Genomic DNA, 15,493 nt, shown 5'->3' on the forward strand with positions numbered 1-15,493 from the left:
ATCGACAGTTCTTTCTTTTAGCACTTGAGCCCTTCTTTCTGGCCTCCATGGTTTCAGATTAGAAATTGTCATTCAAATTGGTATTCACTTGTAGACAGTATGTCACTCTCTAAAGTTCCTGGTGTGGATTTCTCAGGGTTCATTGTATTTGGAATATGCTCAGCTTCTTGAGTTTGTAGGTATGTGTCTTTAATTTGGGGATACTTTCAGCCATTATTTCTTTGAATACTTTTTTTGTTTTTGAAAGACGCATTTATTTGAGAAAGAGAGAGAGATGTGTGAGCATGTGAGCTGATGGGGGGAGGGGCAATGGAGACGAGGAAGGAGAGAATCTCAAACAGACTCTGCACTGAGTGCAGAGCCCAGCGTGGGGCTAGATCTCACAACCTCAAGATCATGGCCTGAACTGAAATCAAGAGTTGGACACTTAATTGACAGACCACCCAGGCGCTCCTTGAATACTTTTTTTTGGTCCCTCATTCTCCCAAGGTGGGATTTTGATGATACGAATGTTACATCTTTTATTATCCCATAGAACCCTGAAGGTCTGGTTTATAGGTCCTTTATTTATTTTTTGTCTTTTGTTGAGTCTATGTTCTTTCAACTGTTGGGATTGACTAAATTCTGTTCATCTGTTTTCAAGTCTACTGATTCTATGTTCTGTCATCTCCACACTACTTTATCATGTAAGTTTTTTAAATTTTAGTTATCGCATTTTTTCGTATTATAATTTTTATGTGGTTCCTTCTTCTGACTTATTTCTCTGTTGAAGCCTACTATTTGTTTTGGGAGAATTTGTAATTTATGAAACATACTTTATAGTGGCTGCTTTATGAGATAATTCCAATATCTGATTCTTCTCATTATTGGCATCAATTGATTATCTTTTCTTACTCATATCATAGTTGTTTGGCTCTTGATATGAGTAGTGATTTTTTTAAATTGCATCTAGGCATTATGGTTATTAAGTGAGGAGACTCTGGCTCCTACTTAAATATTCTGTTTTATTAGTCATCTTGTTCAGATTTAGTGTGGTGTTCTGGTCTCTTTTTGTGGCCTTTGCTGTAGTGTTCTGGATTGTTTTGACACTGCCCAGTTCTTACTCAAAACTTGATGGCACTGTTTGTAAAGACGCTTCCTAGGCCCACCTGCTATTGCTGGGTGACCATTTTGGGGATAGGCAGAAGCTACCGGGCCTGTCTCTATTATGCCATTGGGTGCAGGTTAGGAGGGTGCAGGCTTCGTGTGACCACTGTTGCACAAGGGTAAGACTACATGCCTCTTTGGGTGGTGGAGCAGGGGCCGGGACGGCCTGGGCTTTCACTGCTCTGCAGCTGCTGCTCTGCCCAGCTTGTGGAGCTGGTCTGGGGCTCCCAGATAGATCTCCATTGGGCTTCTCCTCTCCTGGTCCTTTGTCAAAAAAGGACAGGCCTTTGAAATCCTGCCTTTTGGAGATTCTGGGTTTCAGGCAGTCACCTGGGAGTAATCGGGTATAAAAGAAAACCTAAAAATTCACCAGAATGTGTTTTCTCAAGTCCTGTGCTCCCCAGTCAATCTACCTTTACAGCTTTCAGAGCCCTTTTACTAGATTGTAGGGTATTCAGTAGTGTTTAGAGGAGAAGAGAAGGGAAAAGTGAGTCGATGCCATTTTGTTCCAGGACTAGACCTCTTTACCCTTAAAACTATAGCTACATGATGACATGATGTAGTTATATTTCTTCTAATGCCATTTTTTCAGGATTTTGGGGAGTACCAGGAAAGCTACTATTCTGTACAAACCACTGAAGGAGAGCAGATATCCCAGCTGATTGCGGGCTACATTGACATTATCCTCAAAAAGGTATTTCAGACTGATGCCAATTGGGAAAGTTGCTTTTTTAAAAACTCTCACTTAGATGATGCTGCTACCTGGAAAAAATAAAACAACACAAAACAACCCTAATTTGAAGTACTTAACCCACTAATTTAATCTTAACATTAACATTGCTTGAGTGTGCAGTCTTTTAACCTCAAGATCCCATAAGAATTTCCATTTTAGCTGAAGTTTATATGTATATTCTTACTGTCGAGTAACAAGCAGTAGGGCTTCACTTAGCTAATGAATGAGACCAGCTAACCCCTCAGCATCTTCCTCTCTAGGTAGTTCTATTATGCTTTCCAGCTTCTTTAGAAACCTAGGTTGAGGATCTGAAAATATTCTTCATATTTTTCATGAATTTTTTTTAAAGTAGGCTCAGTGCCCAGACTGACGCCTGTTCTGGGGCCTGAACCCATGACCCCAAGGCCAAGAGCTGAGCTGAGATCAAGAGTCAGGTGCACAACTGACTGAGCCACCCAGGTGTTCCTCATGAATTTTTACCAAATTACTGAATTTCATGAATTTTTATCAAATTTTTATCAAATTCTCAAATATACTACTATGGTATATATAGTTATATACTATAGTGGTATTCAGACAGACTGCCAAAGACTTCAAGAAAAAGCCCACTGAAATAACCAAGTTCAACTAGAACATCGGTATCTACATCTTGATTTTAACTGTGTGAAATTTAGTCAATGCAGTAATAAACACAGAAGGCATGTATCTCTATATTGCATTAAACAATGTATTTATTTTTTATTGTTACGTTTGTTTTTCTTCAGCCATCACCTACTCCAATATAAAGAATTGGGGGGTAAATCTCAACATATTTGCTTGTGTAGCTCCTTTTAGAAGGTGTCTTAAAAGGTTTTTGCATCAAGACCTACTGAGTTTCCTTTTTGTTTCGTTTTACCTCAGAAACAAAGTAAGGATAGATTTGGATTAGAGGGGGATGAGGAGTCGACTATGCTGGAAGAGTCTGTTTCTCCAAAAAAGTAAGTATTTTTATTTATTTATTTTTTTATTTCATGAGTCCTGTTCTGCAGTTGCTCATTTAAATCTCCTAACTTGTGTCATTTTCATCAAAGGCTGGAGAGTGGGCTTCTGTGACAGTGAAGGAGTTATTGTTTATAGAATGCCCCCTACATGCCACAGGTGCCGTGAGGCAGTCGAGGGAAATGGTTAAAACATGGACTCCTGAGCCAGACTTCCTGGGTTCTAATCTCCAGTCACCCTCTTTTTTTTCTTTTTCTTTTCTTTTTTTTTTTTTTCTTGAGAGTAGGGGACAGATTGGGGGGTGGGTTGCAGAGGAAGAGGGAGAGAATCTCAAGCAAGATCCACATGATGGCAGAGCTTGATCTCACAACCCTGGGATCATGACCTGAGCTGAAATCAAGAGTCAGATGTTTAACCGACTGAGCCACTCAGGTGCCCCTTGGGTCTCTTTCAATGTGTGGCCTTGGGGACATTACACCTTTCCTCTGCCCCTTCATCTGAGCTATAAAATGAGTATAATGATAGTATCACCTTATATACTTTATTTTGATGATTGAATTATTAATAAAGTGCATGAAACAGTGCCTGGCACATCATAAATATTTACTGTTCTTAACATCTTCATCATCACTTTCAATTCAGAACAGTCTCAACCCCATTTTATATGTAAGGAAACTGAGATGTATTAAAATTAAGTAACCTCTAATAGGTGTTACTTTGCGGGAATCTGAGCAGCTGCTCCCCCTTATGTTACTTAGAGCATTGTGATAATATGTTTCTTGCATACACTTTACTCCATATGTCTAGCATGCTGTCTCTTTTCACCCCAATAACAACCCCCGATGCAAGAGGTAGACCAGATGTTTCTGCCTGTCCATGACTGAGGAAATCAAAGCTCTGAAAGTTACTTCAGATGCACCCATGAGGCAGGGCCATGAGTCAGTTCAGATCTTGTGATGTTTCTTACCGCAAACTGACAGAAAGTTCTAGAAAATTCATATTGAACTTGCTAAGTCATACTAATTGCTTCTCGCACATTTCCATTCTCCATCACTTTGTCTTGATTGGCTTCATAATCACCTTGAAGGTGCTTTTCCCTTTGTCCCCTATTTTAGTACACAATTTGGAACCAAACCTGATGATGCGATGCATTTCATGTACGTGGTACCCTCTTGGAGAGCACCTTAAGTCCTTGGAATTATTAATGACCATTAGCTGGAAATCAGTAAGCTAGTGCTTTCTGGCAGATTGAGTTGTTCCCCTCAGAGGACTCTGCTGCACTTGTCCTTCCAAGAGCAGCTGAGTAAGTGTCTGAGCCAGAGCACTGACACTCTTTACTGTCTTTTACCATGGAAGCCCATCACAAGGCCTGCCACTTCTCCCTGCATTAGACACTGGCTAAGATCACAGGATGCCCCTGACTTCCCCCTGGGGCCCCCACATCTACCCTTCCTAGTGCCAACCGTGCCACACAGACATCCCTGTTCTTCCACAGATTCCTGCTCTCTAGTATCCTAGCCTGCCTCATGAGCTTTGCCCTGGGCAATAGGGAATGATCTGATGGTTGGAGAACCCTGGGTCAGAGGCCTGGTCCCTTAATGCAGCTGCTCACCTAGTCTGCCCCTACACACACACACACACACACACACACACACACACACACTCTCTCTCTCTCTCCCTCCCCCCCCCCCCCAGACTCTCCCTGGATGGGGTCTGTGCTCTGGGCTGCTGCACAGACAGTCCACCTTCACATGTTCAAAGTCCTTACTACTCATTCTAAGAACATATCGGAAGTAAAAAATTGATTTTTCTATTTTAAACTAAATGTCCTAGGAATCTTCCTGGACTTTTTAAAAACTCATCTGGAGGAGGTGCCAAAGTCTATCCTACCATCAAGGCTATCAAGGCTCCAAAGGTGTTTAAGTGCCCTCTGTGGTCAGTGGCCTTGGACCTGGGGGATGAGAGCTAAGCTGTGGGAGATTCTCTTTTAGTTCCTTTCTGTACTTCTCCTTTCGGTCTAAGGCTAAATGACCGATGCCCCAAATGCCTAAACTAGAACCTGACCCACAGAGATATTTGTTAAATGAATGCTCCAACTGAGAATGCTTATTTGTATTAATAACTGTAAAAAGATTCATCTCAGGATTCTTCTGAGTACTTCGGTGCTACCTCACTCACAGTTCCGTCTGTATATACCTCTTTTGAGTTGGCCTCCACCGCATAACGCAGCAAACAGCTGTGATGCCCATGGTGTCTTATCATGTCACTGTATGTGAGTGGCCACCCCCCAGTGACCCAACCCCTGTTTCCTGCAGGTCCACCATCTTGCAGCAGCAGTTCAATCGGGCCGGGAAGGTGGAGCACGGCTCCGTGGCGCTGCCTGCCGTGATGCGTTCAGGCTCCAGCGGGCCTGAGACCTTCAACATGGGCAGCATGCCATCACCGCAGCAGCAGGTCGTGGTTGGTCAGATGCACCGAGGGCACATGCCCCCGCTGGTGAGCCATCCCCCACGCTGGCGCTGGGCGTCAGTAGGCTGCCTGTGATGTGTAGAGAGAGACACGGGCCTGGGAGAGCTGGCGTGCACTGTCACATTCTCACCCGTTCCCCTCCGAGCCGTGGCTCTTTGCTGCATGGTCCCAGTACCTGGCTATTCAGCGCTCTCTTTAAATGGGGTGTATTAGTAACTCCCTGTGTGGGATCATGGGTGTCCTCGGGGGCTGGAGGGCAACTGTGACCTCTCCACGTGACTGGCAGTACAGAGTATGGAGAGCCCTGCTTCCCTGCCTTAACAGCATCAAGCTGCTATTTAGCCCAGGGTGGCCCTCGGCGGGTCTTAGAAATAGACTGGGTCTCTAGTGATCCACACTCTCCCCTGAGTGGATCATTGCCTCTTGTCACTGCCGATCTGCCTGCTCAGGAATCAGGCGCTGCTGGGGAAGAACTTTATAAAAGCTGAAAAGCCTGAAAGCTCAGAAGTGATTTGACTCTGAAGAAACGTGTTGACTCCAGGTTGGGGTGCAGTCCTTTCTTACTTAGTAAGCAGGGTGGAACATGTTTCCTATGCATGAGCTCTTTAGTCCTCACTACTCGGAGTGGAGTAGCTCCCTTGCAAGGACTCTCTCTCAGTCTTCGGGTCAGCTGAGTGGCTCTCCACGCTCTCCTGATCATAACGTCTCTATGGCATACACCCACATTGAGCATTCTAGTCATACAATCTCTGTCCCAGCCCCCTGCTTGAAATAGGAGGTGCTTGGGGTTGTCGACACACAGCACGGACCATTCTGTCTTGAGGCTGGACTTCAGTTTGGCTGTATTTTGTATAGAGGGCGGTGTCAGTCCCAGGAGAGAGGTTATGAATGCCCTGTGGTCATCTGCGGTCATCTGCCTTTGCAGACCTCAGCCCAGCAGGCCCTCATGGGGACCATCAACACAAGCATGCACGCTGTCCAGCAGGCCCAGGACGACCTCAGCGAGCTGGATTCACTGCCACCCCTCGGCCAGGATATGGTAAATACTGTTCATGCTTTTCATTAGGATCTATGCCTGGCACAAAGCACGGCTTTGCATTGTGTCTGCGTTCAGCTGGGAAAATCTTTATCCAGCCAGGTGAAATGGAAACACATGGGTTTGTTTTGTTTTGTTTTCCCCAGTATATGGAGTCTTTATAGTGAAGTGGTACCCCCAGGAAGAGAATCGTGGGCTGCTACTGGGTATTGGCAATACCTCTTAAGGGCCAAGAACTTCAATTCTGGAGTCACATGATCTGGGTTCAAATCCCAGTTCTGCTAGCGTCTGTGTGAATCCGCGCAACTTACTCCCTATATGCTTCTATTTTGTCGTGCATGCACAAGGTCCTTAGGAAGACGTGGTAATCCTGTCGTGTGCAGAGTCCTTAGCACGTAGTGAGAGCTCAGTGAGCATTAGCTGTTATCAGTGCTTCTCAAATGTTAGCATGCATGGAAGACTCGTTTAAACAGATTGCTGGGCTCCATCCCCTCTTTCCTGACTCAGTAGGTCTGGGGTAGGCCCTGAGATTTTCTGCCTTTGCAACAAGTCCTCAGGTCCTCCGCTGCTGTCTCAGGACCACACTTTGAGAACTACTGCATTACCGTTCAGCTCCTCAGAAGGGCAGGGTAATTAGCTGCCTTTCTGTAGGTGCTGCCACCTGAAATTACCTAGCCCCTTCCTACTCTGACTGTGGCCCACAGGCCAGCAGCATTGCCAATACATAAGATCTCTTGAGAGGTGTGGAATTGTAGGCCTTGCCCCAACCATCGGAATCAGAATCTGCATTTTCATGGACTTCCAGCTGTTTGGTGTGCACATTAAAGTTGATGAAGCACTGGCTGGCACTGTCCTTCCCAGACCTGCTTTGCATGTTAGAATTACCTGGGGGAGCTTAAAGAACCAAGCCTGAGGCCCAACTCAAACCAGAAAAATATCCTGTCATGAAGGTTGGAGCCTGCTTGTTTCATCTCTCAAGGTGGCTTTAGTGGACAATCAGGCCTGAAAACCACCCCATGAGGACTGACAGAGCCATCCCAGGCCGGGGCCGAGATGCAGACCTCAGCCCAGCACCATCTTGCCCCACCAGGTTAACTGTCCTGCAGGACCTCCCGGAATGCTGTGACTTTCGCTTGCTGGCTTGCCTTCCTGCAGGTGCTTTGTATCCCAAGTACCTGAAATCATTACACAGTCTTCGTGGGGGATCTTCCGAGTAAAAATACATGAGGCAGACCACCCCCCCCATATCCAGCACCCTTTTGAGATGGCTTTAAAATATTTGGTCTTAACAGTCCAGCTTCACCAACTTTTAAAGCATTGGTATACCAAAAAATATGATTAGTGCTAGACACATCCTAAATCTCAAATAATATTATTGGCATGTTTGGGGAAGCAGATTGGCATCGTCTGTTGCCGCAGGGTCATCATTATGAATGGAAATTATCACTTAGTGGCTAAGTCCAGAAATGGCAGGAAATAGAGAGTTTGCTATGTATAGGTTCCCATGAACATAAAGTATAAGATCTGGAAAGGTTTGTAAAAACCTCTGAATTCCTACAGTAGAAGAAATGTAATTCACAGGACCTAGATGTAATATGCCCGAGGTCACGTCACTTGTCAGTGATAGAGCTAGATCTAGAACTGAGGTCTTGACCCATTTCCTGCCACCCCCACCCCGGCCCAGTCCTTCCAGGAAAGGTGCCATGTCCACACCACATTCGTGTTAACAAAAGACAATCTTTATACCGACAGAGAACACTCGTGAGCTGCAATTCTAATTCTAACCCTGCTCTCTTGTTTTTTACAAGGTAGAAATTAACAGTTGCGGTTACTGGTGGGCAGTAATATGATGAGACATTAATTCTCATTTTTTATTAAATTTACCTAAATAAAGCCATATGGAAATTTCCTAAGATCCTAATAGCTCAAGAAAAGAACAGTGGAGGCAGCATGGAGGACGTCTGTGCTGTTTGCCATCAGTGAATGAGCCGGGGGCCTGTTAAAGACCTTGCTTAAGATGACCGGAGACCCTCGCTGGTGCCTGCCCAGGAACAAGAGTACAGACAAAATGCTGGTCTCATTTTATGGCACGAAGTCTCTGGTGTCCCAGGCAGTCCCACGCAGTGACTGTGTCGTGCCCTTGTCTGGTTTTGCAGGCGTCGCGGGTGTGGGTTCAGAACAAAGTCGACGAGTCCAAACACGAAATCCACTCTCAGGTGGATGCGATCACAGCTGGAACAGCTTCGGTGGTTAACCTCACTGCTGGTGAGTCTCTGAGGGCTTGGTGCTGTCTTGCGGTTGTGCTTTAGAAACAATCACTGTTCTTTGATTGAAACAACAGATTTTCAGAGGATGAGAGGCTCATCTATTTTTAGGCGCTCTGAGTGCTGCAGGCACTTCTTCGCACTGAGCCAGGAGAAAGGCGGGGAGCATCTCATTCCTTTCCGGCGATATCCCGCATCCTTCAACAAGCCCTTACGTAGTTCTGCTCACCGTTCACCCGTCTGCGGGACGGACCGCGAAGTGTACGGAAGCTGGTTTCTCCCTTCTGGGAGCTGAGTCTCAAATGGGTTTGGGAGGGATAGATACAACACATGGGCCCCCGTCCGTCTTGTCCTACCGTAGTCTCATGACACCTTTCAAGGTTGGGTGAGAGCCCACAAGTGTCTCGGCTTCTCCGTGCAGCATTTCAGTGCCTCAGCTGCTGACGGGCACCCAAGGGAAAGAGCCACGGGATGCCCAGACTTCCTTTGGAACTGTCCAGGGGCTCGTGTTCAGTATTGCACTGTAGGAGACCTCCCGGCAAAAGGATTTGGGAGGAGCAGCGCCTCGGAGACAGGGAGCCGGGCATCTCCCTGTGTGCGTGCGGCTCTGTGTCCGGCTCCCTCAGAGGGATGGCTGAAGCCCGCCCCCATCTGGGCTCTCCTCACCCTTCACCGCCCTCCTGTGATCGTGGCGACCCTTCTCTGTCCCAGGTGACCCTGCAGACACCGACTACACAGCAGTGGGATGTGCAATCACCACTATTTCTTCCAACCTGACGGAGATGTCCAAGGGCGTGAAGCTGTTGGCGGCTCTGATGGACGACGAGGTGGGCAGTGGGGAGGACCTGCTCAGAGCTGCGAGGACCCTCGCGGGGGCAGTGTCAGACCTGCTGAAGGCTGTGCAGCCTACTTCTGGAGAGGTGAGCTCTTGGGGCACGCGGTCACTCAGGTTCTGATGAGGCAGGTGCAGCCTTGAGTGCTACAGGGCTCCCGATCCAAAGCTGTTCCTTCCATCCTGGTGGGGCATGTAACTAGACCGTAGGGTTTGGACTTGGTGAACTGGGTACAGAATCTATGGTTCAACTTTTGGGACTGGTTGAGCTGCTAGTAGGAAACCTCCCTGTCCCCTCTCCCCAGGGTACTTGGTTAGATTTAACCTCAGAAACATACACAGTCAATACACATTTGAAGGGGATACAGGATGGTGCCCTAATTTCTGTAAAGTGCATATCACCTTCCTACCAGCTGAGCAGGACTCATTGATTGACCATTTCAAATCGATCCGCCTATGCCTAGTTCGTGAGACATCAGGCATTTCCTTGCACAAATTTTTTTTTTAAAGATTTTATTTATTTATTTGACAGAGAGAAAGAGAACACAAGTAGGCAGAGAGACAGGCAGAGGGAGAGGGAGAAGCAGGCTCCCTGTTGAGCACGGAGCCCGATGTGGGGCTCAATCCCAGGACCCTGAGATCATGACTTGAGCCAAAGGCAGAAATTTAACCCACTGAGCCACCCATGCTTGCAAAGATTTTACCTGGATATTTAGGTCTCCTCTCTGGCCAATAGACTCTCATCTAGGTGCAGGAGGAGGCTACTCCCTCAGGATTCCTCTTGCTACCCTGCTGTCTGATGGCATTGTGGAGGAAATGCATTTTCTTTCTAACCAGTGTGTGTTTTTCTAGCCTCGACAGACAGTTTTGACTGCTGCTGGAAGCATTGGACAAGCCAGTGGGGATCTTCTGAGACAGATTGGAGAGAACGAGACAGATGAGCGATTCCAAGTAAGATATTTGCAGCCCGTAATGTTGGACAGGTGTCTAAGTGATGGTCTAGATCCAAACAGGGAGAATGTGTGAAAAACCAAATCTTTTTTGGGTTGTCAAGAATAAGATTGAAGTGGATTTTCTTGGGGGAAAGCCTTGTTAGTTTTTTTTAAATTTTCAATTAAAAAACTCACTTCCTTTCGTATCTTGCATCATTGTTGTAAAGCACTTATTTAGCTGTTCTCACTGGTCATAACATATGCCGGATGTTCATTAAACACAAAAGTGGAGAGAATAAGGCCATGAACTTCCTTGTGTCTTCCATCCAATCTCTGTAATTATCGACTCATGGCCAGTCTTGTTTCCTCTTCTGGGCACAGTTTTTAGCTGCATTGTTCTGGAGTCTGCATAAAAGAGAGGAAACGTGTGCTTCCGTACACTGTGTTCACACAGAGCATGGGCTCTCCTTCGTGGTCAGAGGTGGGTCTGTTGTCTGTATCATATCCAAAAGCAGCATAGTGGGGACTTTTTTCTTTTATTCACCCTTCTTGTTGCATACCAAAGATATGTGCCATTCGTCCTCTCCTGCACAGCCATAGCCCCTGCTTACGGCCTGCATGATGGGCTGTCTGCTCAGGGAGGAGGTCAGCTTCTCTGCCTCCATTCCCAGATGCCACAGACAAGGGGAGCTCCAGGCTACACTGAACTTGTCCACTCTCATCCGTGTGGGAAGCTGCCCTTCGTGCCTCTCTCTTTTTCCTAAGACTGAATTTTAAATAGTATATAAGTACATTCTCAATCAGCTTACTGTTGGAACCTAGATTCTCTGCAAGATGCTTTTTCCAAATCTTATGTCACGTTTCCTAGTAGCATTCAGAATAAAAAGACCATTCAGCTTTACTATAGAATTCAAGTTTCTTGCTTCGTGAGTGGCAGTTCTATATGCTGTGTTCTCTGGAACTACCAGACTCCATCTGCACAAGATGCATGAGTTATGCTAAGACATGGCCGTACCTGTTGTGATACATGGAACTTGCATCTACAGATGTGTTTGTTTCTTCTCTACTTTCCGCACACCTGTGTGCTGTGGCCAGAAGACTCATTCATGTCCTCTTCATGTTCCTGATTGAACATTCATGTCTTGATGGAGGGTGAGCCCTGTAAGTGGGGGGTAGCAGTATTCCTGGAAACCATTTCTATGCCGGGATGGCCAGTAGTAATTTCACTCAAAGAGAATTAACACAGACCACATAAATATATCCCACAAAATTCCAATGAACTGCGACCCTATCCTGACTTCCCATGAGCTGAATCCCCAAACTGCCCTTGTATTAGCTATTGCTTTTTGTATTAGAGTAGGAAATTCTTTGTAGGCAGGCACCTGCTTAGAAATTGGGTAAATATGACATTCAGCTGTTGGTTTACTTGGCTTTACTAACATGAAATGGTCAACTTCCTTTCTTCCAAAATGTGATTGCTTTCCCATAGTGTTTGGAACAGTTGAGAAGAAAGTCACGGTTCTTCCTGCAGACATTGCATGCATCTTGGCTTGCTGAAGACTTTTTCTTTTCTTTCTCTCTTTGACAGACAGTTATCATCACATATGAATGCAAACTCTGCTTCCTGTGGTTTGTATTCAGACACGCTAGGAAAGCAGGTTCAGGTTCACGGTATGGTCCCAAAGAGGCTTTCGTGCCAGGAAAAGGCCTGACTTGAATGCTTTCCGTTTCTGTAAGATCTCTGGGCAAAGCTCATTGCAGTAAGGTGATCCCGTACCCTTCGCCAGTTATAAGTAGCCCCTGGCTTACTGACATTGGATTTCTTATGCACTATTTTTCTGATTCTTGAGATCTTATCTCAGAGCTTTTCTTGGGTTCTCAATGTACTGCATGTTCCCAGAGTTAACAAAGATTTATTTTACACGGGCTACATAATCATGGTCTTGTTGAAAGGTTTGACAAAGGCCTTGTCAGCAACTGTGGCTGTCGTATCACATTCTTTTTCTAACTGTATTTTTTTTGGACAAAATTAATAGGAGGAACAGGATTTCTTTAATGAGTCTAACAAAAGCCTTTAGAACAGTCGTGAGTCTACATGACCAGATCTTGGTCCCTCTGTGAAAAGACGAATTCATATCAAGTGAAAGAGGACTGTGACCCACTTTGGAAAGATATTTTTTAAATTATTATTTTTAAATTATTCAAATAATTTTTAAAATTATAAATAATTTTTAAATTATTATTAAATTTTTTTTTAATTTTGTAAATAATTTGTGACGTTTACACTGAGTGTTCACTGAGCATCAAGATAGGTGTTCAAGAACCGTAACTTCACAGGACTTGTTGGGAGCAGTTTCTAAAAGTTACGTGGCAGATAAGTGCCAATCAGATCTTAAAAGCATCTTCAACTTTTGGAAGCTCAGGATTTACTTTTTTCTTGGACATCTAATAAACATTGGAGACCTAAAAGAAAGACTGGACTACACTGTTGCTTTAAGAGTGCTTGGGTTTTGTCCATTTTAAAATCAGTTTATGTAAATCGGTAGGTTTATGGGTTTCTGATCTGCCTAGATAGCATGTAGTTTCTGCTCTGTGTAACATTGTGCAAGCTAAACCCTCTCTCTCCAACATATCTCCTCATAAAGTATCTCCTTGTAAAGACTCTGTGCGTGCCCTTTGCATTCAGAATCAAAAGTGCTTTTCATTATCTGATGAATTAATAAAGACTTCTGACCACATTTCCTCTGGGAGAAGGCCTTGACATGTTTGTTCAAAATAAAAATGCCTCATATGTTTGGGATGTGTTCGGGAAGGCATTTCCAAACCAAATAAACTACCTTCGGTATTAAAAGCAAAGAAGCAAATTAAATGTTAACAGTGGTTATTCTTCAGGTCACCCAGGCGGGTGACAAATCTGGTGGGCTGAATCAAAGGATTCTCCATCGTGCAGACAGAACGCCTTTTTGTTGAGTCAAAGTATAAACTGATCTCTAAAGCCTCAAAGCTCCTTGCATCTTCAGTGAGCTTGTAGCTCGTAGCTCGTTTATTTATGCAGACTCCCTTTCCACTTCTCGTAATAACTTAATCCCTATCCGGAAGACTACAGAACACTGAGAAGAACTTCCGTTCAGAGCACTCCTTGACTCTTGAGCCTTAGGTATTGTCTGTGTGTGTCCAACATTGCCCTCTGGAGGCAGAGATGTGCCTGAATTGCTGATGGTACCTTGGATCCTTATGCAAAATGGAAATCCAAGTGATAAATTTTCAAGGGACAGCAGAACACGATGACTTGGAGGCCATGAATTCTACCCTCCCCACAGTATGTTGTATTTATGGCATCTGGCTATAGTTCAGCTTTTCTTGAGCTACTGCACCGACCACATCTTCAAGAGACTTAATTAAGACTCCCAGTGTTAGAGAGGTACCTGAATGTGGATCCGCGCTTAAAACAAAAACCCTCCCCTGGAATGACTCTGTTTTAGATTTAAACCTTATGCTACTGAATGCGTAAGAGACATGTCATTAGGACACAAGTCTCTTTCTTTAATTACGTTTAAGGGTGAGTTGACATTTCAGAAAAATAAGTGTCTTAGGAAGGACTGGTAAGAAAAAGTTCAAATGGAATTCTAGTAAAATGTTACATTTTATTTCTAGGCTATAAAGGGGGATTTAAAAAAAAAATAAATGACTGTTTTTTTATTCCTGTCTTAGGATGTTTTAATGAGTTTGGCCAAAGCTGTTGCCAATGCTGCCGCCATGTTGGTATTAAAGGCGAAGAATGTTGCCCAAGTAGCCGAAGACACGGTCCTACAGAACAGGGTGATTGCTGCTGCCACCCAGTGTGCCCTCTCTACCTCCCAGCTTGTGGCGTGTGCCAAGGTAAGCCAGCTGGCACCATGGGCCCGTTCCTCCAAGGGTCACATGCTCTGGTCTGCCTCCAGTCACTGGGGGCAAACAGAGGTGGAATTTGTTACAATTGTCTGAGATTTAGAGCTTGTTTCAGGTGTCGTCATGATAACACAGTAGGATTTTGGCATTAACTGCCCCCTTGTGCTTTTATCATTTGTTCTTTGCCCAAGTCCTCAGACAGGGGGCCCTGACTGTGTCTAATGGCCGTTTCTGCTCACAGATCTCCGTGTCTCCCCTTCGGACTTCTCAGTGTGTCTTCTTTACACCTGCACACAAAGAGTTGTTGTGTTGCATGGAAATGTAGTAGAGCCTCATGCATGGTCCATAGATAATCTGCCGATTTGGGAGTGCCCCTCCTGCACTGCACAGTGTCAGAGTGAGGGTAATCAGGTTTAAGTTCCTGTTTAAGTTCATGTTTGAGTTGCCCATTACGATGTGCACACGCTGGGTGTCGAACTCCGCCTTGTGGAGCACATCCTCCCCAGTTTGCCGAACAGGGAACTGAGGCCCCTAGATGTTCACAAGTAGCTTGAGGCCCCAAAAGCTATCCATGGCAGAACCGGGGTAATCTCAGGCCTGTCGGATTTCATGTACCTTTTCCTCCCCAACACGTGTTCGTGCATCCGAAGATGGGAGGTATCCGTTTTCTCAACTTGATGACGTAACATCTTCTGCAGCTCCATGACCAGCTTAGCCTGGCATGTCCTATCCTCCAGTGGGATTTGTAGTGTCAGAAGGAGCAGTCCTCATGGCATCGCTCATGCTTTCCTTGGGCACTCTCCAGTACCCACTGACAGATCACTGACAGAATCCCCCTGTTCTTTCCTTCTTTATTTTTTAAAAGATTTTATTTATTTATTTGACAGATAGAGACACAGCAAGAGAGGGAACACCAGCAGGGCAGGTAGGAGAGGGAGAAGCAGGCTTCCTGCTGAGCAGGGAGCCCAATACAGGGCTCAATCCCAGGACCCGGGATCATGACCTGAGCCAAAGGCAGACACTTAACAACTGAGTGACCCAGGTGCCACACACCCCCACCCCCCATTCTTTAAAGTGCCAAGAGGTACAGAGTTCCAGATGTCTCTAGAAAAGAAATACCGTTCCCTTAGTCTTATTATCCTAGTTCAGAGGACTCAAGTTAGAGGTTCCTAAAAGCAGGAGGCATGACATCAATACCAGAAATTTCTCTCTGAG

At 45.3% G+C, this 15,493-nt stretch overlaps 1 protein-coding gene across 5 annotated transcripts in view; it reads left to right on the forward strand.

Annotated features, from left to right (window-relative positions):
* Window positions 1–15,493, forward strand: part of TLN2 (talin 2) — a 423,915-nt gene that overhangs the window by 269,900 nt on the left and 138,522 nt on the right. For all 5 annotated transcript variants that reach the window (XR_006602771.1, XM_004758776.3, XM_045067453.1 and 2 more), the window contains 8 exons: window positions 1,739–1,840; window positions 2,780–2,856; window positions 5,173–5,353; window positions 6,252–6,365; window positions 8,519–8,627; window positions 9,338–9,546; window positions 10,311–10,409; window positions 14,102–14,269. Coding sequence is in view for 4 of the 5 variants with exons in the window: in XM_004758776.3 (XP_004758833.1) it covers window positions 1,739–1,840; window positions 2,780–2,856; window positions 5,173–5,353; window positions 6,252–6,365; window positions 8,519–8,627; window positions 9,338–9,546; window positions 10,311–10,409; window positions 14,102–14,269 (1,059 nt within the window). In the remaining variant the exon portion in view is untranslated. The remainder of the gene's footprint in view (window positions 1–1,738; window positions 1,841–2,779; window positions 2,857–5,172; window positions 5,354–6,251; window positions 6,366–8,518; window positions 8,628–9,337; window positions 9,547–10,310; window positions 10,410–14,101; window positions 14,270–15,493) is intronic.

Source organism: Mustela putorius, unplaced genomic scaffold, assembly GCF_011764305.1.
Source record: "Mustela putorius furo isolate JIRA1106 unplaced genomic scaffold, ASM1176430v1.1 tig00003896_pilon_pilon_pilon, whole genome shotgun sequence".
NCBI classification, from domain to species: Eukaryota; Metazoa; Chordata; class Mammalia; order Carnivora; family Mustelidae; genus Mustela; species Mustela putorius.